The sequence below is a fragment of the Artemia franciscana genome, chromosome 19, assembly GCF_032884065.1.
Source record: "Artemia franciscana chromosome 19, ASM3288406v1, whole genome shotgun sequence".
NCBI classification, from domain to species: Eukaryota; Metazoa; Arthropoda; class Branchiopoda; order Anostraca; family Artemiidae; genus Artemia; species Artemia franciscana.
In genome coordinates this window covers 35629388-35656004 of record NC_088881.1, presented here as the reverse complement: position 1 = coordinate 35656004, position 26617 = coordinate 35629388, and the positions used below count along the sequence as shown (strand labels likewise).

General features: G+C 34.3%; 2 protein-coding genes across 2 annotated transcripts in view; one reads left to right on the top strand and one right to left on the bottom strand.

The window, feature by feature from the left end:
* Positions 1–8246, top strand: part of LOC136039614 (large subunit GTPase 1 homolog) — a 54592-nt gene extending 46346 nt beyond the window's left edge. Inside the window, exons 8-9 of the mRNA XM_065723501.1 lie at positions 5245–5384; positions 8109–8246. Of these exons, the coding sequence (XP_065579573.1) occupies positions 5245–5384; positions 8109–8199 (231 nt within the window). The 3' untranslated portion in view covers positions 8200–8246. The remainder of the gene's footprint in view (positions 1–5244; positions 5385–8108) is intronic.
* A 2802-nt stretch (positions 8247–11048) lies between these two features.
* Positions 11049–26617, bottom strand: part of LOC136039616 (uncharacterized) — a 29405-nt gene continuing 13836 nt past the window's right edge. Inside the window, exons 2-3 of the mRNA XM_065723504.1 lie at positions 16105–16167; positions 11049–11399 (exon numbers count right to left, since the gene is read on the bottom strand). Coding sequence (XP_065579576.1) covers positions 11288–11399; positions 16105–16167 — 175 coding nt within the window. The 3' untranslated portion in view covers positions 11049–11287. The remainder of the gene's footprint in view (positions 11400–16104; positions 16168–26617) is intronic.

Here is a 26617-nt window from a genome sequence, read left to right as displayed (position 1 = left end):
TAATTTTCTTCTAATATGGTTCTCTGATGCTCAATCCTAATGATATACCAAATTAAGATAAAAATATAATACTTTAAAAAAATTTTGGTTATGTATTTGCAAATTAGAGGGGGTGGGGGTAAAGTACAGTGGATCTGCATGCCTAATGCGCTAGGTACAATTAGTCTGCATATTATGTAGTAAGAATTTTTTTATAACTTCTCATCGTTTTAATAATTTACCCCACCCCCTCCTAATGTGCTAATATATAGCCTAAATTATATATTTTCCGTCTATTTTGTCACTTCACTTTTTCTTGTCTTACGCTAAGCTGAAAGAAACTAGCGACGAAAAAAAGGTTCTATAATTCGTCAATGAATGAACAACTTGAGCGGTAGGGCGTTTATAATACAAGTACCTTATTGGTTTCTGGGCAGCTCACCTTGTTAAGAAAAAGGTTGGCTTGAAAGACCTCGATGGTCAATATTTTTCATCAGGAATGAACAGTCACTATTTACCGTCTTCTCACAATTGTCTGCACTAAATTATTTTCTCATGTTTAAGTCCTTACTGTAAAAGTCCTTACTTCGTTCTTACTGTACACATTATGTGTACTGTGCATATTCCCCACGATAAAAAAGGTTCAATAATGCGTCAATGAATGAACAACTTGGGCGGTAGGGCGTTTATCAGACAAGCACGTTATTGGTCTCTGGGTAGTTCACCCTATTAAGAAAAAAGTTGGTCTGAAAGACCTCGATGGTCTTCATTTTTCATCAGGAATGAACAGTCACTATTTACCGTCTTCTCACAATTGTCTGCGCTAAATTATTTTTTCATGTTTAAAAGTACAAACTTTACTTCGTCCTTGCTGTACACATTATGCTTACTGTGCATATTCCCCACGATAAAGTACATACAGTTAGAATACATAGATTGAAGTAAAACATTGTTAGGACGCCTCCTGCATTTGGCAGATTTAGTCCCCCCCTAACTATTATCTGTTTCTAAACATGAAAAAAGTATTTCTGGAAAACAGTAACGTTAAATAACATTTAGCATAATAACATGTAAAATGATAAATATGTTATTATAATGTTGAGGCCAATTTTGCAAAGGTTTATCGTAGACTGTTTTAATCTTTGAACGGAATTGCTGGAAAAACTTTAAAGATGGAAAAGATTGTACCGAGAAATGAATATGCTTTCTAAAATTTATCTATGATTTTACAATCTTCCTATGTAACCAAAAAATAGAACCAAAGTTAGATGTACTACAATTGAAAACTTGAATATCCTTATGTTCATTTACCAAACATCATAAGATATTTAATACTGATAGTATACAATAACATACGGAAAATGATATATATATATATATATATATATATATATATATATATATATATATATATATATATATATATATATATATATATATATATATATATATATATATATATATATATATATATATATATATATATATAATGAAAAGAGAAATCACCAATGCAACAGCACAAGCACATTTAAAATAAAGATAGAAGACAGAAGAAGAAAAGGAAGACTGTTTTCCTACATTAGTGATTAATATAGATCAGAACTTGAATGAGGCCTTAACCCTACCAATCCATACAATCACATAGGTCAAACAGCATAGCCATACACAATCAACCACAAAGAATAACCCATGGACAGGCAGTCGTGTAAACAAGATCCAAACTATCTAATGAAAAGGAAAGACACAAAGCCAATTTAGGTCAGTCTAATAAATCCAAAAATGCCCCCCAGAAAATGAACAGACTCATTTTTATACAATCCTGATAAGTGGGTTAATGCCAGATTTGTCTCTCACTCAATCGGACCATCTCTCTTGGCCTTTTCTACAATTGGCCATGGCTTGATGCCCACAACTATTCGATTTTAATTCAAAATCAACGGACATAAAAAAACAAAACCAAAAATCACTATGGGCTAAATAACCAAAAAAAAAAGGTCGAAATTATTTCAGATTTACGTCAAATTATTGTAAAAATGAGTCATAGATTCAGCATGGCATTCAACAAGATCCAAAACATCTGATGAAAAGGAAACACGCAAAAAGCCAATTTAGGCCAGCCTAATAAATCCAAAAACACCCAAAAAAATGAACAGCTCCCAATGGGGCCCACGGACCTTTAAAAATGCTTTCAATGGAATGTCATGAAAAAGTCGAGGTCCCCTTTTCTATTCTCTTTAGCTATTCGCCAATAGATATTACTTTCTATACAACAAGCAAATTGAGACCTGCCTTCGAAACAGGGAGCCTTTTTATTGTTTTGAATTGTGATTAGTATGGGTTCTTGTTTACCCAAGATTTCGCAAATCAAAGCCAGGAGTAATGAAAGCAATTTGAGAGTAGAGCATTTGAAATAAGGTGTTAGCCCTTAAAAGGGCTGTTTGGGAGGGTCCGGCTGATTGAGCGCTAATAGACGGGGGAAACCTCCCTTATTTGGAGCTTGTGTACTTTGTTACAGCTTTAGTGCCTTCACTAACAGCGTGCTTGGCAAGTTCTCCTGGTAGGAGCAGCCTTACAGCAGTTTCAACCTCTCTGCTAGTGATGGTGGACCTCTTGTTGTAGTGAGCTAGACGAGAGGCTTCCGCAGCAATCCTTTCAAAGATGTCATTGGCCAAGCTATTCATGATGCTCATTGCCTTGCTTGAAACACCAGTGTCGGGATGCACTTGCTTGAGAACTTTGTAAATGTAAATGGCGTAGCTTTCCTTCCTCTTTCGTTTCTTTTTCTTATCAGTTTTACAGATATTTTTCTGTATACATATATATATATATATATATATATATATATATATATATATATATATATATATATATATATATATATATATATATATATATATATATATATATATATATATATTTATATATATATATATATACACACATATATATATATATATATATATATATATATATATATATATATATATATATATATATTTATATATATATATATACATATATATATATATATATATATATATATATATATATATATATATATATATATATATATAATATTTCTGTGGTAACAGATAGGATTAACGCTCTATTTAGCAATATGGGGCCTGGGGATCGATCCCCATTTCCTCGAGGTTAGGCGACATGCTTGCTACCTGTCCCAATTAATAAGACTCAGAAACTGAATTGCCATCAATTCAGTTTCTGAATTGAATGAAGATGAAGAAACTGAATGTGCCATCAATGGCTCTGGGGGGGATCTTTATCCTTATCCTCATCAATAGTATAATATAATAATAATATAATAACTTGTGTGAAAGTGTAATAACAATGATGTAGTAAATATGTAAATACGTACAGAAGATATATAGATAAGAATGAATTATTAAGTACAAATAATGATAAATTCTCAAGATTCAATGATGGAAATTCAAGTTAAAAAAAAATATCTGGATGTTAAATGACTACGCTTTATATACTTCAAAGTTATCTGTCTGAATTGAAAGTTATATCCGTTTTTATATTTTCGTTTCGCCTTAATTATATGCACTCATCCCAAGATCCCAAATTCCCAATACCTGCAGCCCTGTCTGTCAGCAAGTAGTATTTATGAAAGAAAAATTATCACGTTTTCTGTAGTCTATTCATTCTCACATCTTACTATTGAATGTTAACTTGTTATCGATTGAGTCGAGCACTAATGCGTTTTAGACGCGTACCATGTGCGACACTGGACATCCTGTAACATTTTTGATGGCTCTATTTGTCCTAAACTAAGTATTTTTGGCTTCAAAATCTAAAGTTATTATTGTATCTGGTATTTTTGAAGCCACCTTAGTCGAGTGGATTGCACACTGGACTTGCAATCCTATAGCTTTAAGTATGCATATTCAAACCCTCGTGTTGTCAAGACCCACGTCCTGGCTTTGGGTGAGGGTTAGTGATGTGACTATGCCAGCTTAGCCACCTGGGGTGTGGGAGCAATGGATCTTTTAGTACAGAACCTCAATTTTGTCGGATTCGCCCCACAACAAATGTACAAAAAAAAACTCCTTCAATATCTCATGATTTGTTGCAAGTCGTGGCTTTTTTCATGCTTTATTTGAATTTAAGGGTCATACAAAATATTTTTAATCTTATGCATTTCTATCAGTTTGGGGGCTCTTTTTTACCCCTTATTGGTACAGTGGGTTGATCCTCTTTGGCAATACGGGGCCTGATGTCTAACTCCAGCTGCTACATAGCCTATAATTACACAAAGATTTTGAGTTAACATCTCCAAACTGCCAGATCAGAGTGAGATTTTTTTTTTTCAACTTCGCTTCATTTTTTTCGAAAGTATCGTAGGAATGGTACACATAGGTTTGAGCTTTATAAAAGGCAAGGCTATTAAATAGTTTTTTCCAGGATGGGAGGGGGGACTTGAGAATGCAGACAAGAAAGAACACGTTAATAACTACTGTCTTCATTAGTCATACAAACAGAAAGGATCAAGTGAATATTAGTGTATCATAATCAACGCAATAGCACTAACTTCATAAAGAGGAACACTATTTCCAAGACAGTTGTATAAAATATGAATTGTAGATTCATCTTCTTCAAATATTTTGAATCCCAAGGATTTTATGTCATTTTGTATCGGAACAAGATTCAATTTTATTCAAAAATTATGCTTTTTTTTGCTATCAAGACGTGTTTATGGAAACTACGTAGGTTTGAGTAGGTGAGCCATTAATCATCTCTACCACCTTGTGATAGCCTACTATCCTTAGCCGAAAGAAAAAGAAAAAGAGAGACAAATCAATATTACCCAACCCAAAAATTAATTTTCTTGCTTTTCAACATAGCCGGCTCAGAACCTATATTTAGTTTTAACTATGTTGATTCCAGTGGTGTCGTTTTATACGCCACCATTTTTGATCGAGCTCGTTTTCAATATATCCGAAATTGTTTTTAGAACCAACTATTATTTCTAACTTTTGACACTTGATAGTGTTTTAATTTTGTTTTAGTTTTTGGTCATTATGAGTGCTGAGTTAACTATTGTTGCAACCATGATATGACATAATCAAGCCTAAACTAAACGATAAAAGGTTTGAAACCAGCATCTTGACAATACTTAAAAAGAGCCAACTAGGATATTGTCTTTGAAAATCCCAGCAAAATCCTTTTCTTTTTGTGTTCTTCATGTGTTGTATATTAGATCCTGTATAACTTCTTTTCTAATCTTTATGGTTTGTTTTCCAGACTTCTAAAACTACTCCAGATCTGCTTGATAGGACGTTCTTTGATCAAAACATTGGCAGGGCTCACAGTAAAGGACGAGCTGTATATCCTGGAGAAAATCATACAAGAGGTGTTATAGATGGCACTGCATCAAACTCAAAGTAGATATTTCGTTTTTTTCTTGTATATTATGTTTGCATTTAGGTTTTTACGTCCGCTTTTGAAATTTTCATCACAGTTTTATTTTCTCCACGATCCCCGTTTTTATTCATGGAATCTATGTTTTTAAAATAATTTTAAAATGAAAGAAGTTATTGTAGTATTTGAAGTTTAAAAAAATACGGATGAAAAATTTGCAGAAAAAACCCTAAAAACATATAGTATTCCATCAGCTAAGGGTGTATTTATTTATTTATTTGAAAACCCGTTATACAAAAGCAAGAAGACGGAGCAGTAAAAGAAAACAAACTAATAAAAGAATAAAGACAACAATTAAATGCTTCGCAAAATACAAGGCAAACAGATAATATGAAAGAAACCAGAATTTAAAAAACAAAACAAAAAAAGAAGCAAAAAAACTTCAAAAATGGTGGCTTGCTATACATGCTGCAGAATAATAACATTTAAACAATCTTACAAGAAATATATTATTTAAAAAACCCGTCATAATTAAACACACACAATACGGAGTAAAGGAAAAAGAAAAACACGATTATCACTGCCTAAGAATATGGGACCAATCATTTAAATTCCTATCTATTTTTTCTATTATAGCTTTCCTTTGAAGATGAAGCTATCTTAAGTAATAAACTGATTTTAATTTTTTTGCGACTGAATGGCCGTATTAATTTTTGCGAATGAGAGTTGTTTAGAGATCTACCAAATAGACCTGCCTTAAACACATCGTAATTTTAAAACAATCAAAAGAAGATCTTGGAATATCGCCGTCTTTAAGTATGGATACATCATGTCCTTGGTACTTCAAGCAGAATTCGTGGGTGTCAGTGGCCTAGTTGAATGGCTTATGCCTAGACAGTGCTTTTCAGCTAATATAAGGCCGTATTTATTCAAATCGGATGTATATTATGCCACTTTTTGAGTGAAATGGACCAAGTTTGCTGTTATTAACATATTCAGTACAAAAATAGAAAATTTTCTTATGAACATATTCCATAGGCTTGGCTCGGAAAGGGACACCTGAATTTATTCTGAAGGCTCGACACTGGGGGATCTGGAGGAAGATAATGAGAGATCATAGCGAAATCTTTTTTCCCTGGATCTGCCCCTGTTGACCAATAACAACACGGCGGACTGTGGAGTTTATCTGTGATTAAATAAAAAATTTCGACTGAAAACTAAGGACCAACTTTAAAACTCAAAACGAACAGAAATTTTTCCATATATGAGGGGACTAGCCCCTCCTTAATCCTTCGCTCTTCACGCTTAACACAAGCTTCACATTCCAAATAAACTGCACCTGTCTTTCAGGAGTCATTGTTAAAGAATTGGGCCAAATTCAAACTTTAACGTAAATAGCAAGATGTTGAGGGATAGACAGCCCTCTCATATATGGAATAATTTCTGTTCTTTTGAAGTTTTATTGTTGCTCTTTACTTTCAGTTGAATTTTTCTTTTACTGTTTAATATCTGATTGTTTTTCAAATAAAGTCGGTAAGTCTGCCACCTCCCTCCATGAAAAATTCCCCTAGAAAATTTCGTACGGACAATTCCACGTAATAGGTTCTCTTTAATCTACATTTATTTGATAAAAAGACTTGTTTTTGTAAATTTCTGGTCATTTTTCAAATCAGACCGGAAATTTTTCCTTCCGTGGGAAATTTTTCCTGGAAGTTCCCCCCCCCCCCCATTAGAATCTTTTTTCTGGGGAAAATTCCCCGATGTATAATTTCTCCCATGGAAAATCCCCCCATGGAGAATTTCTTCAGCGGGAAATCCCCGAGAAAATTTCCCGGGACAGTTCTCTCCCCTCCCTCTAAAAAAATTAAGTCGCCAAAGACAAAGTAAGACAAGTGAGATAACTTAATAGTAAGTAATAGGGAAGTAAAACTTTCCTTGGGAAGTTCACCCCCCCCCCCCGAAACTGATTTTCCTCGTGTAAAATCCCCTCAGAAATGTCTGCATATGTCACAATAACATTTTTATATATAAACAATGGGCAACATATTTCTCAGGCCCTTAGCTTTTGATGGATAATATTAAGCTTAGTGAATTTTATATAGTTGGCATCAGCATAAAAAGCCAAATCTGTTAATGTACCTATTGTTGTCAAAATTTCATTTTTAAGAATTTCGGTTACTATTGGGCTGAGTCGCTCCTTAATTATAGTTCGTTATCACGAACTGTTTGATGAGTAAATATTGTGTTTAAATAAAGTATAATAGTAAAAAAAAATTCTGGTTAATAAAATGGATTTATAATAAATAGAAGTGGAATAGCTAAAAGGCCTGGACAGCGCTTTCCAAGTTTAAAGCGGCCGTATTTATTCAATTCAGGCGTATTTTGTGGCAGCTTTTGAGCTAGAAATTCCGTCAAGATTATTACTCATCTGAGCATTTTTAATCTGATTTACTGGATTTTAACGGTTTAGCTCAATTCAATTTTGGATTTGTGAAAATGCTTATTATAAAGGTTTAATTTCATCATTCTCCCCTTAATATGCTGCTGAATGACATGGTCTAACAAATTTTCTTCTCTGAACGTCCATATCTTTTTAATTTAAAATATTTGCCAAGAAGACGCTGTTTTTCTTTGAAAAATGTAGCTTATCTTTTGCAAGTGTATTCTCTTAGAATTGTTAGAAAAAAACACGATTTGTGTCCATCTCTTGGAATTTTTCAAATTCTGATTTTTTTGATTTTTTTCAGTTTGAATATGTTGGATAAACCCTGGAAAAAGCATAACAAGAAAAACAAACGGGAAAAGTTAAGAAGAGTTTACGCCCATTTAGATGAATGATCCACTTTATTTCTTTTTTACTAAATTAAAGGTTCTGTTTTTCCCGATATACTGAGCAGGTGGAGAAATTTTTTTTGTTTTTCTCTTCTTTTTTCTAGCATAAGATGTGACCTATATGAATACTTTAAGCCAGGATCAGAGAGTTTTTTAATGGTGATTAAGGCTCAATGCATCGAATGTTCCCCCCATACAGCTTCTAAGACAGCCTGATAACGTTCGTAGCTCGTAACATAAAAATGTTCTCCTGACAAGTAGGAACATAATTAACAGGCTTCAACTGCATGCTGAGAAAATTTTTTTTAGTATAATAACTCCATATCTTTCGATTCAGCTTTAAGCAATCATATTTTTGAAAATCCAAACCATTATGTTCTATTTGACGAAATAATTCTAATTAGCAATGAGACTTGGGTGAATACACACTCAACCCTATGTACACAAAATCAATTATAGAAAATAATCTAATTCAAAATAAAACAAAAATAGGAACGAATAAAAACAAGTCCAATCCCAAAAGAACTACAAGATTAGCTGCAGAGAAGGCAAATATTGCGATAAGAAATTATTCCAATTTTTAATAAATACCGCTAGTGAAATGAATGAACCTTTTTAGCTTGTAAAATGTTAGCTTTTATCACACAGTCTTGGCTGAACTTTTCGTTAAAAAGTAATGATGCCAAGACTATTTTTTAAAAAATGGATTTTTAACCAAGAACTTTTATTGTAAGTGTTTTTTTTTTTTTTTTTGCTGAAGACGGCCCTTAGATATAGGGCAGAAATATTCAAATAGGTTTTGTTGGTTTACTGCCTTGGGAAAAAGTCCTCATTATTCTCTCTTCTGTAGTTGAATTCTTTAGTGATGTACAGAAATAAAAACGCTTTTCTAAAAACAGCCGTACAGGAACACCGAGCAATAGTTTAGGGAAACATTTAGTTTTATATAGGTTGGGACCCTACGCTGGCTATGCAAGGCTTACAAAAAAAAAAACGAAGAAGCTGTATAAAGACAAAACTACAACAAGAATAATTTTCATCTAATAAATAACGGAAACAAAGAAGGCATTTCGGTAAAGATCTCCACTAAGTCGTCTTCAGTGCTATATATATATATATATATATATATATATATATATATATATATATATATATATATATCCAAACAGTACAGGAAAAAAAAATTAATGAACGGAAGTAACCTTAACATGAGCAAAAAAGTGACAGGAAATTGACTCGACATTTTTTAATCCGTCTTTTTCTATCTTCGTTTGCACTTAATTGCTTATCAAACGAAGTAGACAACTATTTCAACATCTAAAAGATTCAGAAATAATAATGTCTTATAATAAATAAAACAAATGGAAAAGGTAATTACTATGAAGGAATAAATATTATGTATGTATTATGCCGAAAATTAAAAAATGTTTTAGTCAATAATAAATTCAACTTAAAACAAATAGAAATTACTATGAATGAATGAATATTATGTATGTATTATGCCAAAATTCAAAAAATATTGCAGTCAATAATAAATCAAACTTAAAACAAATAGAAATTACTATGAATGAATGAATATTATGTATGTATTATGCCGAAAATAAAAAAAATATTTTTGTTGATAATAAATCGAACTTAAAACAAGTGGAAATTACTATGAATGAATAAATATTATGTATATATTATGCCGAAAATAAAAAAAAATATTGCAGTCTATAATAAATTCATCTTAAAATGAATATATATCTTTAACAGTTATTTTTTTTTATTATAATATTGAAAACTTTAATGCTCAAACTACCAAAAATTGTTTTTTGTATATAAAACAGGTTGAAGAAATTTATTCAGGTTCTACATCCTAGTATGCGATAGATTTCAATCTATATTTACCATTTTTTTTGTAAATCCCTTGTTTTAATAAATGATGAAAATAAAATCAAAAATGTTGCTTCAATAAACTAAACGGGCTGCTTCAGAAATTACCAACTGACATTGTAAACAATGTATTTTAGTATCAGTTACATATAGTTAAGAATAAAATTGAATCAAAGGGAAGCTTAGTAACGTTCTGTACTGCAAAAAATAATTATATATTTAAAAAGTTAAATTAAATTGAAAGTCACTAAACTCGAAGAAATTGTATTTTTCTCTTCCTTTCCTCTAAGTTTGTTTTTTATTTTGTTATAGTTTTGGTTTGCTTTTACCTGTTGATGTTATGAGAAATATATGACGTCCAGTAAATACTGTTCTAAATACATGTTGTTTCCAGTAAAGCACCGATGACACTCTAGCCTGTTGAGTGTTTGAAGCGGTTGTAGCAGCATTCTGTTTATTCTAATTTGTGTTCATTTTAGCTTTGTTTTATTATTGGATTAAAATCCTTCTCCTTGAAGGCTTTAATTTTGCTCTTTTACTTTAAATAATTGTTATTTAACTGATATACCTGGAAAAAAAATAAGCATTCAAATAAGCCCCCACGAAATGTGCTCCCAGTTGGAAGTTTAATATGACGTCCAGTATCAGGCTTTTTATTCTGTTGCTTAAGAAAGCGTCTTTTCTTTTTCATTTTTTTATGGTTTTCTTTTTATATTTTCTTTTGGACTTTAATCTAAATTTCTTTTTTTTTTCCTGCACTGAATTCTCGACCAAAAAGTCTGTATTTCTCTCTTTTCTTCCACTGGCTGTGATTTACCTCGTTTTTTTATCTCCTTTTTTCGTTTTGTGACTCTGGAAATGGACTTCTGTATCCGTTTCGTTTCATACTAATAAGAATTGCATCGTAAGTCTTCTTGAATAGATGTGTTATTGATGTTAAGTTGGGAAATATTTGTACATATTTCCTCCTAAAACAATTGATACAACCCTACAACCATATCAAGCCACAGTCTACATCCAGATCGTACTAACATGGATGCATACTAGCCATGCATGATATACATAGCCTACTCGCTGTAATGTTGATCAAGAAACTAGAATATACTTAAAACTTCTCATCTAAGCTTGAAGTATTTATTTTTACGGTTTTTTTTTCAGCATAATACTCAAGGAAACATTTTAAGGTTGATTTATTACTATGATATTAGGGAAAGGTTTGTCAGGGTCTCTTGGTGAACTTTGTCTGCTTCATACTATCCTCTTTACCCAAACGAGAGCTGCCTCGCTGATGGCCGTTGGTGATCGCTAATGACGTTTCCCAGTTTCTAAACCTGAAAGTAAGGAGAGGTTTTTGAAACTAAAAATATATATAAATTAGTTTATTGATATTATTTTTTATATTATTTATATATTATAGTTGTACTTATATAACACATAGCCATTTGTGGTTGTTAACAATGTCTCCCACTTTCTAAAGTTTAACGTACTAAGGACGTCAAAATTAAAATATTTTGTGCCCCATACTTCATACGAGAAAACAACAGTTTTCTAAGATTTTTCTTTTGGTTATCATAAAATCACGAAATTTTTTAGGACAGTACCACAGTACGTCAGTGTTGCCACGTTGAATTGGAAAAACGGATAATCGAAATTAATTAAAATTTACATTGTTTTTCGTGAAAATTCAAACATTAACAATCTGTTGATTCGCAAAGAAAACCACACCTTCAAAGGAAAGCCTTCGTAAGCCTTAACACATTCGTAAGCTGTTTATAAGTTTTAGCTTATTTTTTTGGCAGATTTTGCATCCACCTTTATTTTAGTTATTTATTTTTAATTTGAAGCCCTTTAATATTAAAAATGGAATGGCTGCATATTTCGTAAGTAAGTTTTCTAGCAAATTTAAACAATCAAATTACATTTTTCATCTTCGGCGTACTTGGTACTTTACAGTAAAGAGACTATCCTGAGTTTAAAAAAGTGCACGGAAATTTATTATTTAAATGATAGTTTATTTGTTCATTCCATTGAATTTATGGTATCTTCTGAAGACCAGTGTTGGTCGTATTAGTTCGCTTATCGATGCTACTAACATAAACATAGATACGATACATCAAGAAAACGCCAGATAGCAATACTTGCGAGAGGGAGGGGTCTTTAGAGCGCAATTATAACAAGGAAAATTGATGTAGATTTACTGCTGATGATGAACAATGTATATGTGTTCGAAATATCCAGTTAAAGAAAAATTTATCTGTTCACTGTCAATTAAAAGGTTTCATCCCTATTTTGAACTTTTTTACTTTTGTGAAGAAAATTGATGCTGACAAAAAAAAATCAGAAGATAAATGAAAGTTTTGGGCAGCTTACAGAATAAGAAAAAGTTATATGGCAATTTACTGAAGATTATGAATATGATTTTAGAAAAAGGAAGTACCTTGCGATTTTAAGAAAACCCTATTTAAATCTTTGTATATAAAAAGGTGATAAGAGTGAGTGTGGTAATTATAGATGCATCAGCCTGGTTTCTGTAGGTAGCAAATTACCTAGTATGATGGTGCTCTTTAGACTTAGAGATGCTGTAGACAAAGTTAAAAGAAAAACAGTGCAGTTTTAGGAAGGGTAGCGAATGTGGCGACCAAATTTTCGCTCTTAGATTAATAAATTGAGAATTGCTTGAATCATCAGCACCCTTTAGTCCTCAGTTTTATACGTTATTAGTAATCGTTTGATTCAGCTGATAAGAGCTTTACTAAAATTCTTATCATTGTATAGTATACCAGACAAATACATTAAAGCGATTAGTGCTATGTATGAGAATAACACTGCTCCGGTTAAAGTTGAAAAGGTGACTTTGAAAAGTTGAAGATGAAAAGGTAACAAAAAGATAAATCAGGTGGACAGCTTTACATACCTTGGCAGGACTATTAGCAAAGATCGTGGGAGCAATGAAGATGTTAAAAGGAGAATAGCCATTGCTCAGGGTGTTTTTTCGCAGTTGAATAATGTTTGGAAGAATAGAAAGATAAGTCTGCGAACCTAGATTAGAATATTGGAAGCTAGTGATAATAGCTGTCAAAAGTGGTTCTGAAGCATGGTTGCTCCAGAAAAGAGGAGCAACCTCTAGACCTCTAGAAAATTTCTAGTTGTTTTCCAGAGAAATTGCCTACGGTTTGTTTTGGGTACCCGACTGACTAACCGTATTTGAAACAGGAGGCCGTATGAAAAGTGTGGTTCAATCCTGTTTTCTAGAGCTATATTGAGAAAAGGGTTGAGATGGGTAGGATACGTTTTGCGGATGAAGGATGACAGATTTTTCTTTTTGGCCAGCCGTCTAGGACTAAATGGAAAGCAATCCGTGGTTGAGGTGGGAAGATGTCATAAAGAAAGATTTAGGGAGAATAGGAACCTCCTAAGAGGGTTTAAGGAGGTAGTTTTTGAATAGACTGGGATGGTAGGAGCGTGCGTAGCTGTGTTGGCCTCAGGTGGCTTGGTGTGGCGGTGACTTGCTAGTAACAGCAGTAATATTAAATGGCTACCCATAGAGAGCAGGTGAAGGCATATAACTCAGTTGTCCAACAGGTATATGCTCCAATCCTTAAAAAACAAACTGTTGGGAATCAGACGTGCTTTGATTCGTGATAATTGTGATTTAAATAGAAGACATTGGTAATCACACGGAAAATTTTGATTGTCTTGTGAATTTTGTTCAATTCGCTGTACTAAAAATCGAATTTTCTGTATAAGCCTGCTTGCAACATTCATAAAAACTTTTTGAGAAAAACTGAAGACACATCAGCACAAGAACCAAACTTATTGGTCGCCATGAAGTTGTTCTGTACGACATCTGTATCATATGCCTTTTATCTGTGATATAGGGCTCTAGAATGTAATTGCTTGGTAAATAATAAGTCTGCTGTGAATCCAAAGGAGGGTAGGCGTAACGGTCTCCCAGAAGCTCGAATGTTGCGCTAATTATAATGATAAAGGGGTGAAAATTCCATGAATAATTTACAAGAGAGGTTTTAAACCATCGCCTTTTCACTCTATGAAAAAGCGGCTGCTTTACAGAGGCTGCTGACTAATTTTGTCCACCTAAGAAATATAATTCTCTTTTAGAAATAAGCTATACGTCAACATCGACTATAGAAAGTCAACTAGTGTCAGAAAGAAGGCTCACCAGAAATAGCGTTTGACGGAATTTGAATCGGGATTCTTTCTTGAGAACTCAAAACAGGTCTGTTAGACTTACACGTAAAGCTAGATCCGGCCGCAAACGTAATGTTAAAGAAAAGCTAAAAAACAATGGTAGAGAATCATCAATGAAGCTTTACCCTCATCTAAAACAACCTTAATTTTGTCAATTAATGTCGATGAGGCAATATACATTCTGGTCAGAAAAGGTGGATGCTTCTGCAAACTTTTTACAACTTGATGACGCTGAAGTCTTCCCTCCCCCCTTTCCGCAGCAAACAGATAAGAAGACCATCAGAGTAAACATGACTAGTAGAACAAGTGCTTAGAACGTTCAGTCAACCGAATATCATCAAAGGTTTAGGACACGACCTCTCTTATCACTCTTAAAAGATGGGCTCCTGAATTTACCGGTCCCCTTGCCTCATTTATGATTCATTTATGTTTTGTATCGGATCCTCCCCCAAAGTCTGAAAACTTGCTCGTGTAGTCCCTTCACCAAAAGCAAATAATGACCTTAATAATTTAGAATCTTATCGCCCAATCAAATCATGTCCCAATCACCCAAAAGCTTATGAGGATGTTATTAATAGGACTCTCAATCAGTTCCTTGAATCTCATCGGCTATTGGCTGACACACAATATGGTTCTTGTGAAAAAGGGTCCAGATTAGACGTCTAATTGAGCCGCAACAGGAGTGGGCTCACTTCCTGTCTTAGGGTATTGTACTCGCCTTCCCATTTTTAGCATCATGAAAGCCATTGACCGCGTGTGGCATAAGGGACTTCTTCGTATGCCTCTTGAGTTGATAGAGGGCTATTCAATGAGCTTTTTTTTTCAACGGTCGGTACGTGTTGTCCTTGAAGATTTTGTTTCAAAAAAGCATCTATTGTTGTCAGAAACACTCACAGAAAATATGCTTAGGCCAACTCTTTTCAAAGTTCTCATAAATAGTTTAGAGGATAGCCTTGTGAAACTTAACACACTGCAGATGACACGACGATAAAAGTTCTCATCGTGAAAGGCAAAGAACAAAGCAACCCAATAAGAAATTTCAGACTGGTTTGGAGAAAATTGAGGTGCGGGTAGATGCGTGGCTCGCAGTTTCAATTGTTAAAAAAATAAAGAACTTTTAATTTTGAAAGCGCGGAGTGTGAGAATTCTCCCTATTTTCATCTATATATATGAGGCAATAAAAATATCAGATGCACTGCACTTTCTTGAATTTCAGATCTCGCATGGGCTGAACACCTCTGGAAAGCAAAATCCTCCTACTCAAGGAACGTAACCTAGGAGCCATCATAAGATGCAAAAGCCTCCTCCCTGGCGATTTTATTTTAATACAATTGACGTCTTGCATGAGACCAGTCATGGAATACCCATGTCCTCTCTTTCCTTTTCCTCCAGCGAACAACAACTCTCCTCCTTAACGTGTTCAAAATCGAGGAGTTTGCGTAGCAACTTCCAGCAACTCTGATGTCAGACCCTTGCAGTCGATCCAAGATTGTTCCGACGTGGTATGTTCGTTCCTCCATCATAGGAGCTGTCATAGAGTAAAGCTTTTGCAATGAACTCTCCAAATTATAGATCGTCAAGTATACCTTGTGCAGCGTAAAGCCCGCCAGGAATACTTGGAAACAGTTTTCACCAAAGGTCTGTCGCCACCAGGAATGCACTGCCAGCAGACGTAATCCTGGAAAATCCTCTTGAACCGTTCAAGAGAAGGTACAACAAATGTCCTTAAAATAAAAAATTACGTGATTACCAGGGCTAGCGGCATATCATCACTTGGGATGGGGCCAGGAAACATGTAATGAAAAAAATAATAAATATCTTAATTACCTGAGAGGAATCCTGTCATCGAAAACTCCGTTGAAAACAAAACCCAGTGGCCAGCTCACCCAGCTGAAATATTAAATTAATTGAAAATCATTATCCTGTTGAAATTAATCAGGGAAATCAAACGATTAAAGAGAAATGAAACGCTGGCCATATAAGGGCCAAGCCAATAATCATAAAAAAAAATACTGTCTTGCCGAACTTTTGTAGTTTTCTTCGTACGTTTAGGCTATGACATGCAGAGGGCTTGGATTATAGCAAGTAAGCAGGAATTCGTCTCAAAAGAAGCGTTTCCGAGGGGATGGACCAATTCTACCTGGATTTCAAGACAAGTCCAAATGGCCAGCTCGACCAAATAAAATTTTTGAACATGAAAAACTGAAAAAAACATTATTTTTGTTTCAAACTCTGGTTTTCAAAAACAGTTTGAAGACTTGTCTGTTCAAAGAATGTGACTTTTTGAAATTTATAGTTCTTAGTCCTGACAATTTCGTGCCCCAAAGCTCTCCTCCCCCCCTGATTTTTAAGTCCCTGAGGGAGAATTATAATACATTGCCGAATAGATAATGATTTATAAATAATATTTGCGACGAAAAGCCCTTAAGCCCAATATGTAAACACTGTTGTGTTGGTAAATCTATTGGTAAATAAATTTAGAAATGATCTCTTTGTCATCGAACCATATAAAAAATAGCATGGTTGTATAGTTAAAAGCCTTAAAATTGTCAATGAGAAAGTGCTCAAACGTCTTGATAGAGAAGCAGTGGATTCAAAATTAAAATAAAAGATTGTAATTTCAAGAATGGAGGTCCTCCTAAGAAATTCTAAGATTTTTGGAATATTAATTCACACCAACTAAAAAAAATTTGTCTTACATTTCTTGTTGTTCTAACTTATTTTTCGTTCTCAAATGTTTTTGTATTTAGGAAGCTTGAAAAAGTGCTTGAAAAGTATTTCGAAAATAGGTTTTTACCTTAAATATTAAGTGTAAATTGTGCTCTTCCTAGTAGAGTTGTGGGTCATTCAACTCTTCATCGAGATTCAACCCTGTTGTGTCAGTGGTTCTAGAATCGTGAAAAATTTGGGTATTAGTTTTGATTGGTAACTTTGAAGTTAATGAATTTACATATCTAGGTTTAGTATAAAAATCAAAATATTTGGATATATAGTTTTAAAAGTTTTTTTTTTTAGAGTTTTTGTTACTATTGACGCGGGCCATTTTTTACCTACTGTTCAGCACAGTGCACGAGGGAAATTCACAGAAGGGAGGTCTCAGAGCCTGCCCCACTCTTCAGGGTGTTTCTTATTGAAATTACCTAATAAGATTAGTTTTTTGTCATTGGGCCGCTACCGGCTCCACCACTCCAATTGCCCCCCTCCTACCGAACAAATCGTGCCAACAAGTCTGCCGTACGTGGGTTATTTGGTCTAACTTTGATTTAGAATAATAACAAAATTGTATATTGATAATAAGTGACAATTTCATTTCCTTAACAGACTTCGTTGTTTGTACGCTCCAATAAAGTTCACAGTGCCTAAGGACAAGCTAGTCGCTGAGGACCCTAGAGGTGCTGGAGCCTCATATTCATTTATATTTTGGCTTAGGACCCCTGCAAGATGTTGATCCGACCCTAATTATTTGTTGTTGTTTTTTTTTCTTATCCTGATAATGAAATTTTAATGTCGTCACTCTTACGTCTCAAGGTTTCATCTGACTTTTTGACATTTCTGACGTCGCTGTCAGAAATCTTTTTTTAAGCTATCCTCAGAGGGAGTATCAGAAGGTCAGTTTAGTTTAGTATTACTAAAATGTGATTGAATATACATCCGTCCTTGGAGAGAAGCTTAGTAGGTAATTTTGTCTACTATCATAGAAGTGAGAAAGTGCCGGATGTGTGCTTTAACCATAACTCAGATTGTGTACGGCCCAATTCACTTTTTTTTACAGACCACCCAAGCTTCAAAAAGGTTAACATGGTCTGGATCGATTTGAACGTTTACTGTTCAGAGAAATCAACTTTTGTATTGTCAGTTTAATACTAAGTTTCGTTCACAAATATTTTTATGATGGAAGATTTTCCTAAGGGGTTATGCACTTTCTGTTTTAGGTGTAAACAACTTCGTACCTTTAGCAAATCATTCAACCCTACCTCCGGTACCTTCACATCTGTTATTATATCTTGTTTGTGTCTCACCTCTGGTGCATGAACTTGTACTTTTCTAACTAGAAGCATATTGAAAATAAATAAAAAATATTGAAAAATATAATATTGAAAATATTTGAAAATATTGAAAAATATTTTATATTAAAAAAATATATTTAAAAATATATTAAAAAATATAAAAATATTAAAAAATATATTTAAAAAATATTGAAAAATAATAAAAAATATAAAAAACAAATTGTCAACCATGCTTTTTATCTGTACGAATCCGTTGAAGATTTAAGCCGCCTTAAACCGAAGTAATGGCGAAAACACACCCATCTTAAACCTTTGTGCTAAACTGAGCGTAAGTCCAACTGATTTTTTTTTATATGCTTGGGATTGGCCTTTACGGACGATGCACACTAACTTTATCCTGTGGACTTGTCAGAGATATACGCCTGATCCACTTACTTTGTGTCTTTGAATCGTTTCGCTAATAAGGGTGTACGTCTATATTTTGTATTTTCCGGAAAATTGGGTAGGAGAATCGAAATCTTAACTGATCCATGTGCAACAAAAAAAGATGGTCGTGTCAAGAACGTGCGCAGAGGGAGGGCTTCAGGGCCCTAACTCCCCAAAAATTATCAATTCAACCGAATTTCTTGGCACTTTTTATTCGACTTCAATTTTAGATTTGCGACCAAGTTTTCTAGAAAAGGGTAGAGTGAAAACTTGCTAAAATGTGATGATACTTGAAGGCTCATTCACAGTGACATTTTACTAATGCTGAAAATTGGCTAGCGCTAATTTGAGCAAATCAGGTTAGGTTACAGAATTTTCTAATTGGTTGGAAAATTCTGATTAGCGTAAATTACCACTGGCTAAATCCCGGGAAGAATAAAATCCCTGAGTGAAGGGGCCGTATGCAAAATCGGACTGGTATGTCTGATTGAAAAGAAAATTTCCTGAAGCCCACCCCAGGATACAATCGTATCTAAAATGGCAGTATTTTATTCTAAATGGGTATTTTGGACACACATCTAAAAAAGAACCAATTGTATATTTATCATTAAATATGCAGGAAAAATTTAATTTAAACTAAAATGAAACCTTAAGGTGGTCATGACTATTCAAAGACAACTTTTATGTCATGACCGTCCCATTCCTTCATTTTTCGTTTTCTTTTCAGTAAGGAAAAAATATTATGTTTCTTTTTAAGTCTTAAAAAAAAGATAAAAGACACTTCAAGCTTCGTTACGTTTAACTTATTGCCAAGAGTAAATCTAAAGGTCAGTAAGCTCAAAAGTTTGCGGTACTGAGGAAGTTGAATTTTTAGCTCCAAATAGTTCCGACCGTGACGCTATGGGTACCACCCATTCAGCGTTTATTAGCTTTTCAATCTGCTGAAGAAAAAAAAACACGAAAAATGTATGACAAGTTCTATAGTCTGGAAAGGAAGAATTAATAACCAGGAACAACTAAAGTTCATGCACAAGCTCCCCGCTGAAGTCGCTTATTACGAGGGTATTGGAGGTGCTTTTGTCTTTTTCGAAGTAGCCTTATAATTCATTCAAAAGGGGAATACCCCAAGGCTTGTATCTGAGTGGCGTTGAATTTCGCTTTGAAAGCGCAATTTTAGGTCGCCGGACGATAAAAAGTTTTCTTATGGCGGATTATTTCGTTTGTTTCTGTTTCGGATCAGATTTGACGAATTCTCCTATCCAACTTGTTAAAATATGATTTCAATAAATAAAGCTTCGAATATTTACCTACTGAAGAAAATGTTATATTGCTACTGTTTTCCAAATAGGTGTAAAAAGAGTTATTTTTGAGAAATCAAAGAGTTAGTGGTAACGAACTGTAAGTAAGGAGCGACCCGGCTCAGTATTAACCGAAACTCCGAAAAACGACATTATAATACCAATAGATACATCAAAAGAATTGGATTCTTATGCTGATTTTAAATGTATAAGTTTCAACAAGTTTGATCCAACCCATAAAAAGCTACAAGCCTGAGAAAATTTGCCTTATTTTCGAAAAAAGGGGAAGACATCCCTTAAAAATCATAGAATCTTAATGAAAATCACACAATCAGATTCAGTGTATCAGAGAATCCTATTGTAGAGGTTTCAAGCTCCTATCTGCAAAAATGTGGAATTTTGTATCGTTTGCCAGAAAAACAATCACAGATACGTTTTTTTGTTTTTGTTTTTTTTTTTCTAGGAGTGATCTTAATCAACCCATTTGTCCTAAAATTTCACGAGAGGACTCATTCGAACGTAAATTAAAGGCTCTAACGTCATTTCAAGTGACTAAAAATTGGAGGGCAACTAGGCCCCCAACACGCTCATTTTTTTCCAACGTCACTGGATCAAAATTTTGAGATTGCTGTTTTTTCGGCATAGTCAAAATATCTAATAACTATGTCTTTGGGGTGATTCAATCCCCCATAGTCTCCTGGGGAAGGGCTGCAAGTTATGGACTTTGCCCATTGTTTATATATAGTATACAGACGGTTTCAGGGGGGATTTTTTCTGTTTGGAGGGGGATTGTGCTACTTGGAGGGATCTTTCTTTGGAAGAATTGTTCATGAGGTAAGATAATTTCTCTGAAGAGGGCACGGGATATCCCAAAATTATTTGAAAAACGATCAAAAATTAAATTTAAGAAAAATAGTTTTTTTCAACTGAAAGTAAGGAGTAACATCAAATCTTAAAACGGACAGAAATTACTACTTACATGAGGGGGTTCGTCCCCTCGTCAGTACCTCGCTCTTTACGCTAAAGTTCGAGTTTGTAAAATAATGGCTGATATTAGCAACAATTTGTTCGTGTTATTTTCCAGCTAATCTTAGCATTTAATTTTACCTTAAGCAGCTTCCTAACCATGATTTCAATGTGATAATAAACCAAAGATATTGTATGTGTTCGCCTTGTGGTTATTAAATATAAAAAAAAAGTTTTTTCCAACTGAAAGTAGGAATAGCAATAAAACCTAAAACAAAAATAAATTATTGCGTATGTCTTTTAAAGATATTTTCTTTCATTCATTTCAATCATTTGAGAATTGCTCAACTTATGACTCATTTTCATAATATTTCTTTGGCTGTTTTATTACTATCCTTTACAAGATTAGTTCCACAAATGTCGCTAATTTAAGTTACGCGGGAGAATCTTTCCGTGGAGAAATTTCTCTTGAGGGAAGAGAATTTTCCTTTGAGAAGGAGGTGGATTTCCCTACATTATTTAAAAACGACCAGCGATTAAATAAAAGACATGCTTTTTCAACTGAAAGTAAGAAGCAACATTAATACTTAAAACGAACAAAAAATATTACGTATATGAGATGGGTTGCCTCTCCTCAGAAGCTCGCTCTTACGCTAAAGTTCCTTTTTTAACTTTTAAAAGAGCCTGTTATTTCTAATTAAATAGGCTTTATGATTCAGGAGTCATTCTAAACAATTGAAACAAAAATCAAACTTAGGTTATTGTAAGGTCATTATTACTTTAAAAAATAAAATTAATATGCAAATTTTGGTTTAATTTTTCATGTACGGTGAACTAAATTCAAAACCTGCATTAATTCAAAATGGTTCAGAAATTAAATTTAAAAAAAGACAAATTTTTTAACTGAAAATAAGGACGAACATTAAAACTTAAAACGAACAGAAATTATTCTACATATGAAAGGGGCTGTCCCCTCCTCGATAACCCGCTCTTTGCGCTAAAGTTTGTATTGTTTTAAAAAGTAGAGTTGTGACAAAGAGTCAAACTTTAGTGTAAAGAGCGGGGCGTTGAGGAGGGGACAGCCCCTTTCATATACAGAATAATTATTGTTTGTTTTAAGTTTTAATATCGCTCCTTACTTTCAGTTAAAAAAAATTATTTTGTGAAGTAAAGAAAGCATCAAAGTAAACAAAGTACCAAAGAAGCAATTAGCAGCTTGCATAGCTTACAGCCCTTACACCTTAAATCGGAGTTACCACGTAAATCACTAAATCCAAGCATCATCGGCAGCGCAATAGCGCTATTTAGGTATAGAGCGACGCGGGCACTTTGTTATTATTATTATTATTTTTTTTTTTTAACCAGGGCACTTTGTATCAAAGGAGTTGTCGTAGAAACTTTAAAAATAACTCATACGATTGGAAATTGAAAGGGCTAGTGCCCTTTTTAATAGTTGAAAGGGATTGGAGGGCAACTAACCCCCCTTCTACGCCCACCATTTCCCAATCACATCCAATCGAAGTTCAAAGATAAGCAATTTTGTTCAAAGTAGTTAAAAGGTCCGGATATCATTGATTTGAGGATGATATCCTCCTGAGGCCCTTAGGTCAAGAGTTGTAAGTTACGCCTTGGGGGCACATAAGGTTTTTGCTTCACCGACAAAAATTCTAGACGGCCATTTTTTGTGGTAGAAACTTCAAAAAGAGCTCATTCGATCGAAAATTATAAGGGCTAGTGCCCTTTTTAATAGTCAAAAGGGATTGGAGGGCAACTAGACCCCAGCCCAAGCACACCATTTCCTTAACATACCCAATCAAAATTTTGAGATGGCCATTTTGTTCAACATAATTGAAAGGCCTGGAAATTATGTCTCTGAGGATGACGACCCTCCCACAGCAATGAGAGCAAGGGTTATGAGTTATGCCCTGGGAGTATATAAGGTATACATAAAAAGTCTAATCGTAAAAACTCCAGAATGGTCTCATTTGATTAGAAATATGATGTCCTAATGCCCTTTTAAGATTCAGAGTGATCGGAGGGTGGATATCAACCACCGCCCCCCCCCCCCATACACCTCGTATTTTCCCATAATGCATCTGATAGGAATTATGAGATGGCCATTTGTTCTTGTTAAAACTTCGAAGTGCTCTTTTTAATAGTCAAAAGTGATTGGAGGGCAACTAACCCCCTCCCACATCCACCATTTCCCCAAACATATGTAATCTAAATTTTGAGATAGTCATTTTGTTCAACGCTGTTGAAAAGTCTGGAAATTGTGTCTTTCAGGAAGACACCCCCCCCCTAGAGTCCTCAGGGCAATGGTCGTAAGTTTTGCCTTGTGGGAATATAAGGTATATATAGAAAGGGAGATCGTATAAACTTTGGAGGGGACTCATTGGATTGCTAATCAGAGGTTCTAGTGCCTTTCTTGAGATTCAAAGTGATCGGAGGGTGAATACTCCCCCGCTCCTCGTATTTTTCCGAAAGGCATCCGATAGAAATTTTGAGATGGTCATTTGTTGATGACCATTTGAGATGATCAAACAAATCATTTGATTGAAAATTGAAAGAGCCAGTGCCCTTTTTAATGGTCGAAAGTGATTGGAGGGAAACTAGCCCCCCTCCCATGTCCACCATTTCCCCAAGCACATCCAATCAAAATTTTGAGATAGCCATTTTCTTCAACGTGATTGAAAGCTCCGTAAATTATGTGTTTGAGGATCACAAGCCCTCAGGGCAAGGGTTGTAAGTTTTGCCCTGTTGGCATATAAGGTATATATAGAAAGCATGATCGTATAAACTTCGGAGGGGACTTACAGCTCATTCGATTGGAAATTGAACGGGCCAGTTTCCTTTAATAAACACACAAACAAAATTTTGAAATATCCATTTTGTTCAGTGTAGTTGAAAAAAAACGAACATTATGACTTTAAGAATGACATCCCCCACAACCCTCAGTGCAAACAAACTGCAGTTAGTAGATTTTGACCTACATGCTGTATATATACACTTAAAAGAGAAATTGTTATGGGGTTTTCAAACAGTTCGCGGTAACGAACTGTTGTAAGGAGCGACCCGGCTCAATAGTAACCGAAACTCTAAAAACGGAATTTTAATCAACTTTGGTCTTACCCAACAAAAGTTACGAGCCTGAGAAAATTTGCCTTATTTTAGAAAATAGGAGAAAACACCTCCTAAAAGTCATAGAATCTTAACGAAAATCATACCGTCTGATTCATTGTATCGGAAAACTCTACTCTAGAAGTTTCAAACTTCTATCAGCAAAAATGTGGAATTTTGTTGTTTTTTTTTGCCAGAAGACAGATCACGGGTGCGTGTTTATTCGTTTGTTTTTTTTTTGTTTTTTTTTTCAGGGGTAATCGTATCGACCCAGATGTCCTAGAGTGTCGCGAGAGGGTTTATTCTAGTGGAAATTATAAGTTCTAGTTCCCTTTTTAAGTGACCAAAGAAATTGGAGGGCACCTAGGCCCCCTCCTACGCACATTCCCCCCCAAAGTTACCGGATCGAAATTTTGAGATAGCCATTCTGTTCAGGTTAGTCGTAAACCTAATAACTATGTCTTTGGGGACGATTTAATCCCCCACAGTCCCCAGGGGAGGGGCTGCAAGTTACAAACTTTGACCATAGTAATGGTTATTATGAAGTGTACAGACGTTTTCAGGGGAACTTTTTTGCGTTGGGGGGGGTTCAAAGGAGGGGGGTATGTGGGAGGATCTTTCCACAAAGAAATTTATCATGAGGGAAGAGAATTTCCATGAAGGGGGCGCAGGATTTTCTAGCATTATTAAAAAAGAAACAATGATAAATTAATTGACAATGACAATGAGTATTAATTCTAAAACGTTCAGAAATTAAGCAAAAAAACAAAGTTTTTTAATTGCAAGTTAGGAGCGACATTAAAACTTAAAACGAACAAAAATTATTCCGTATATGAAAGGGGTTCTCCCCTCCGCAACGCCTCGCTCTTTGTGCCAAAGTTTTTCTTATTCATTTAAAAAGTAGAGTTGTGACAAAGAGTCAAACTTTAGCGTGAAGAGCGAGGCGTTGCGGAGGGCAGAACTCCTTTCATATATGGAATAATTTCTGTTTGTCAGGATTAAAATTGTTGAAGAAAGTTTCTTCAACGTTCAAATAGCAACCTATACTATGGATTCTTATAGAAGAAAACTGAAAATATATACAATACTATTCTTTCCGTGGAAAAGACTGTGTCAATAAAAACGAACAGAATTTTCTTTTTTTTTAATTTTCCGCAAGACACAAAGTCAAATAATCTTCCAAGTGTAAAACTACCACAAATCACTATTGAACAGAAATTACAATAAATAGCCGAATCATACTTAAAACGAGCAAAACATGAGTAGGGATAGTAACTCCTATGCCTTTTCAAGACCAGAACACAATTGCGCTTTACTGAAAACAAAATGCGTTTGAAATGTTCTCACCTTTCCTACTTTCATAAATGAAAAATTATTAAAACCTTTAGGAAGAAATGTCATTATATGTTAATAAACTGACAATCCACGGTCTTTTGTTTGTTTATTTTTTTCAGTAAAGCGCAACTTCTGTTCTGGTCTTGAGGAGGCATAGGGGTTATCAGCCCTACTCATGTTAATTTTTGCTCGTTTTTAGTTTGACTCGACTATTTATTGTAATTTCTGCTCGTTTTGAGTTTCATTTATTTATAGATAGTGATTTGTGGTAGTGTTAAGCTTGGAAGAATTTTTTACTCTATTTTTGCTCAATCTTTGCTATATGTAGCTCTTTGGTTTTCTTTGAAAAACTAGTCTTGTGGAAAAAGTCTTTTTTTAATTAGTCAATTTAAACAAAGTGTTAAAGTAACAATAATTAAGTTTCGTAACTTAGGGCCATTTCCAAAGGGTTGGGGGAGGGGGTTCAACCCTGGAAGCATAGTTATTTGGCCTTTGAACTATTTTTAACAAAATGGCTATCTCAAACTTTTGACCGGCTGCCCTTTGGGAAAGCGGGGCGTGAGCTAGTTGTCCATTGATCACTTTTGACTCTTAAGAAAGCGCTAGAAGTTTCAATTTCCGATCGAATGAGCTATCTCTGAAGTTAATACGACGACTCCTTCCACAAAAACCTAATATTCTGATAAGGGGCAACTTACACATGTTACAATCCTTACCCTGGGGGCTAGGGAGGATTTCTCCTTAAAATATTTTACATTTACAGTAGGTTATAATAATCTAAATTTTGGGCTATTTTGAACAAAACGGGTATTTCAAAATTTTGATAAGATGTATTTGGGGGAAAAAGGTATAAGAAGGGGCTTGTTACTTTTTGATCATTTTTAAGTCTTAAAAACTTGCAACTTACATAAATTACAATTCTTGTCCCAGGTGTTACAGAGGATTTCTCAACCCCTAAGTTATAGTAATTTGATTTTCGACTATCTTGAACAAAACTGCTATCTCAAAATTTTTATCGGATACATTTGGGGAAAAGGCTTGAGAGGGGTTAGATACCCTCCGATTAATTTTTATGACTCTTAAAAATGTAACTATAACTTTTAATTTTCAATCAATTGAGCCAACTCTGAAGTATATATGACCACCCCTTACTTAAAATCTTATATGAACCCGGGGCATAGGTTACAA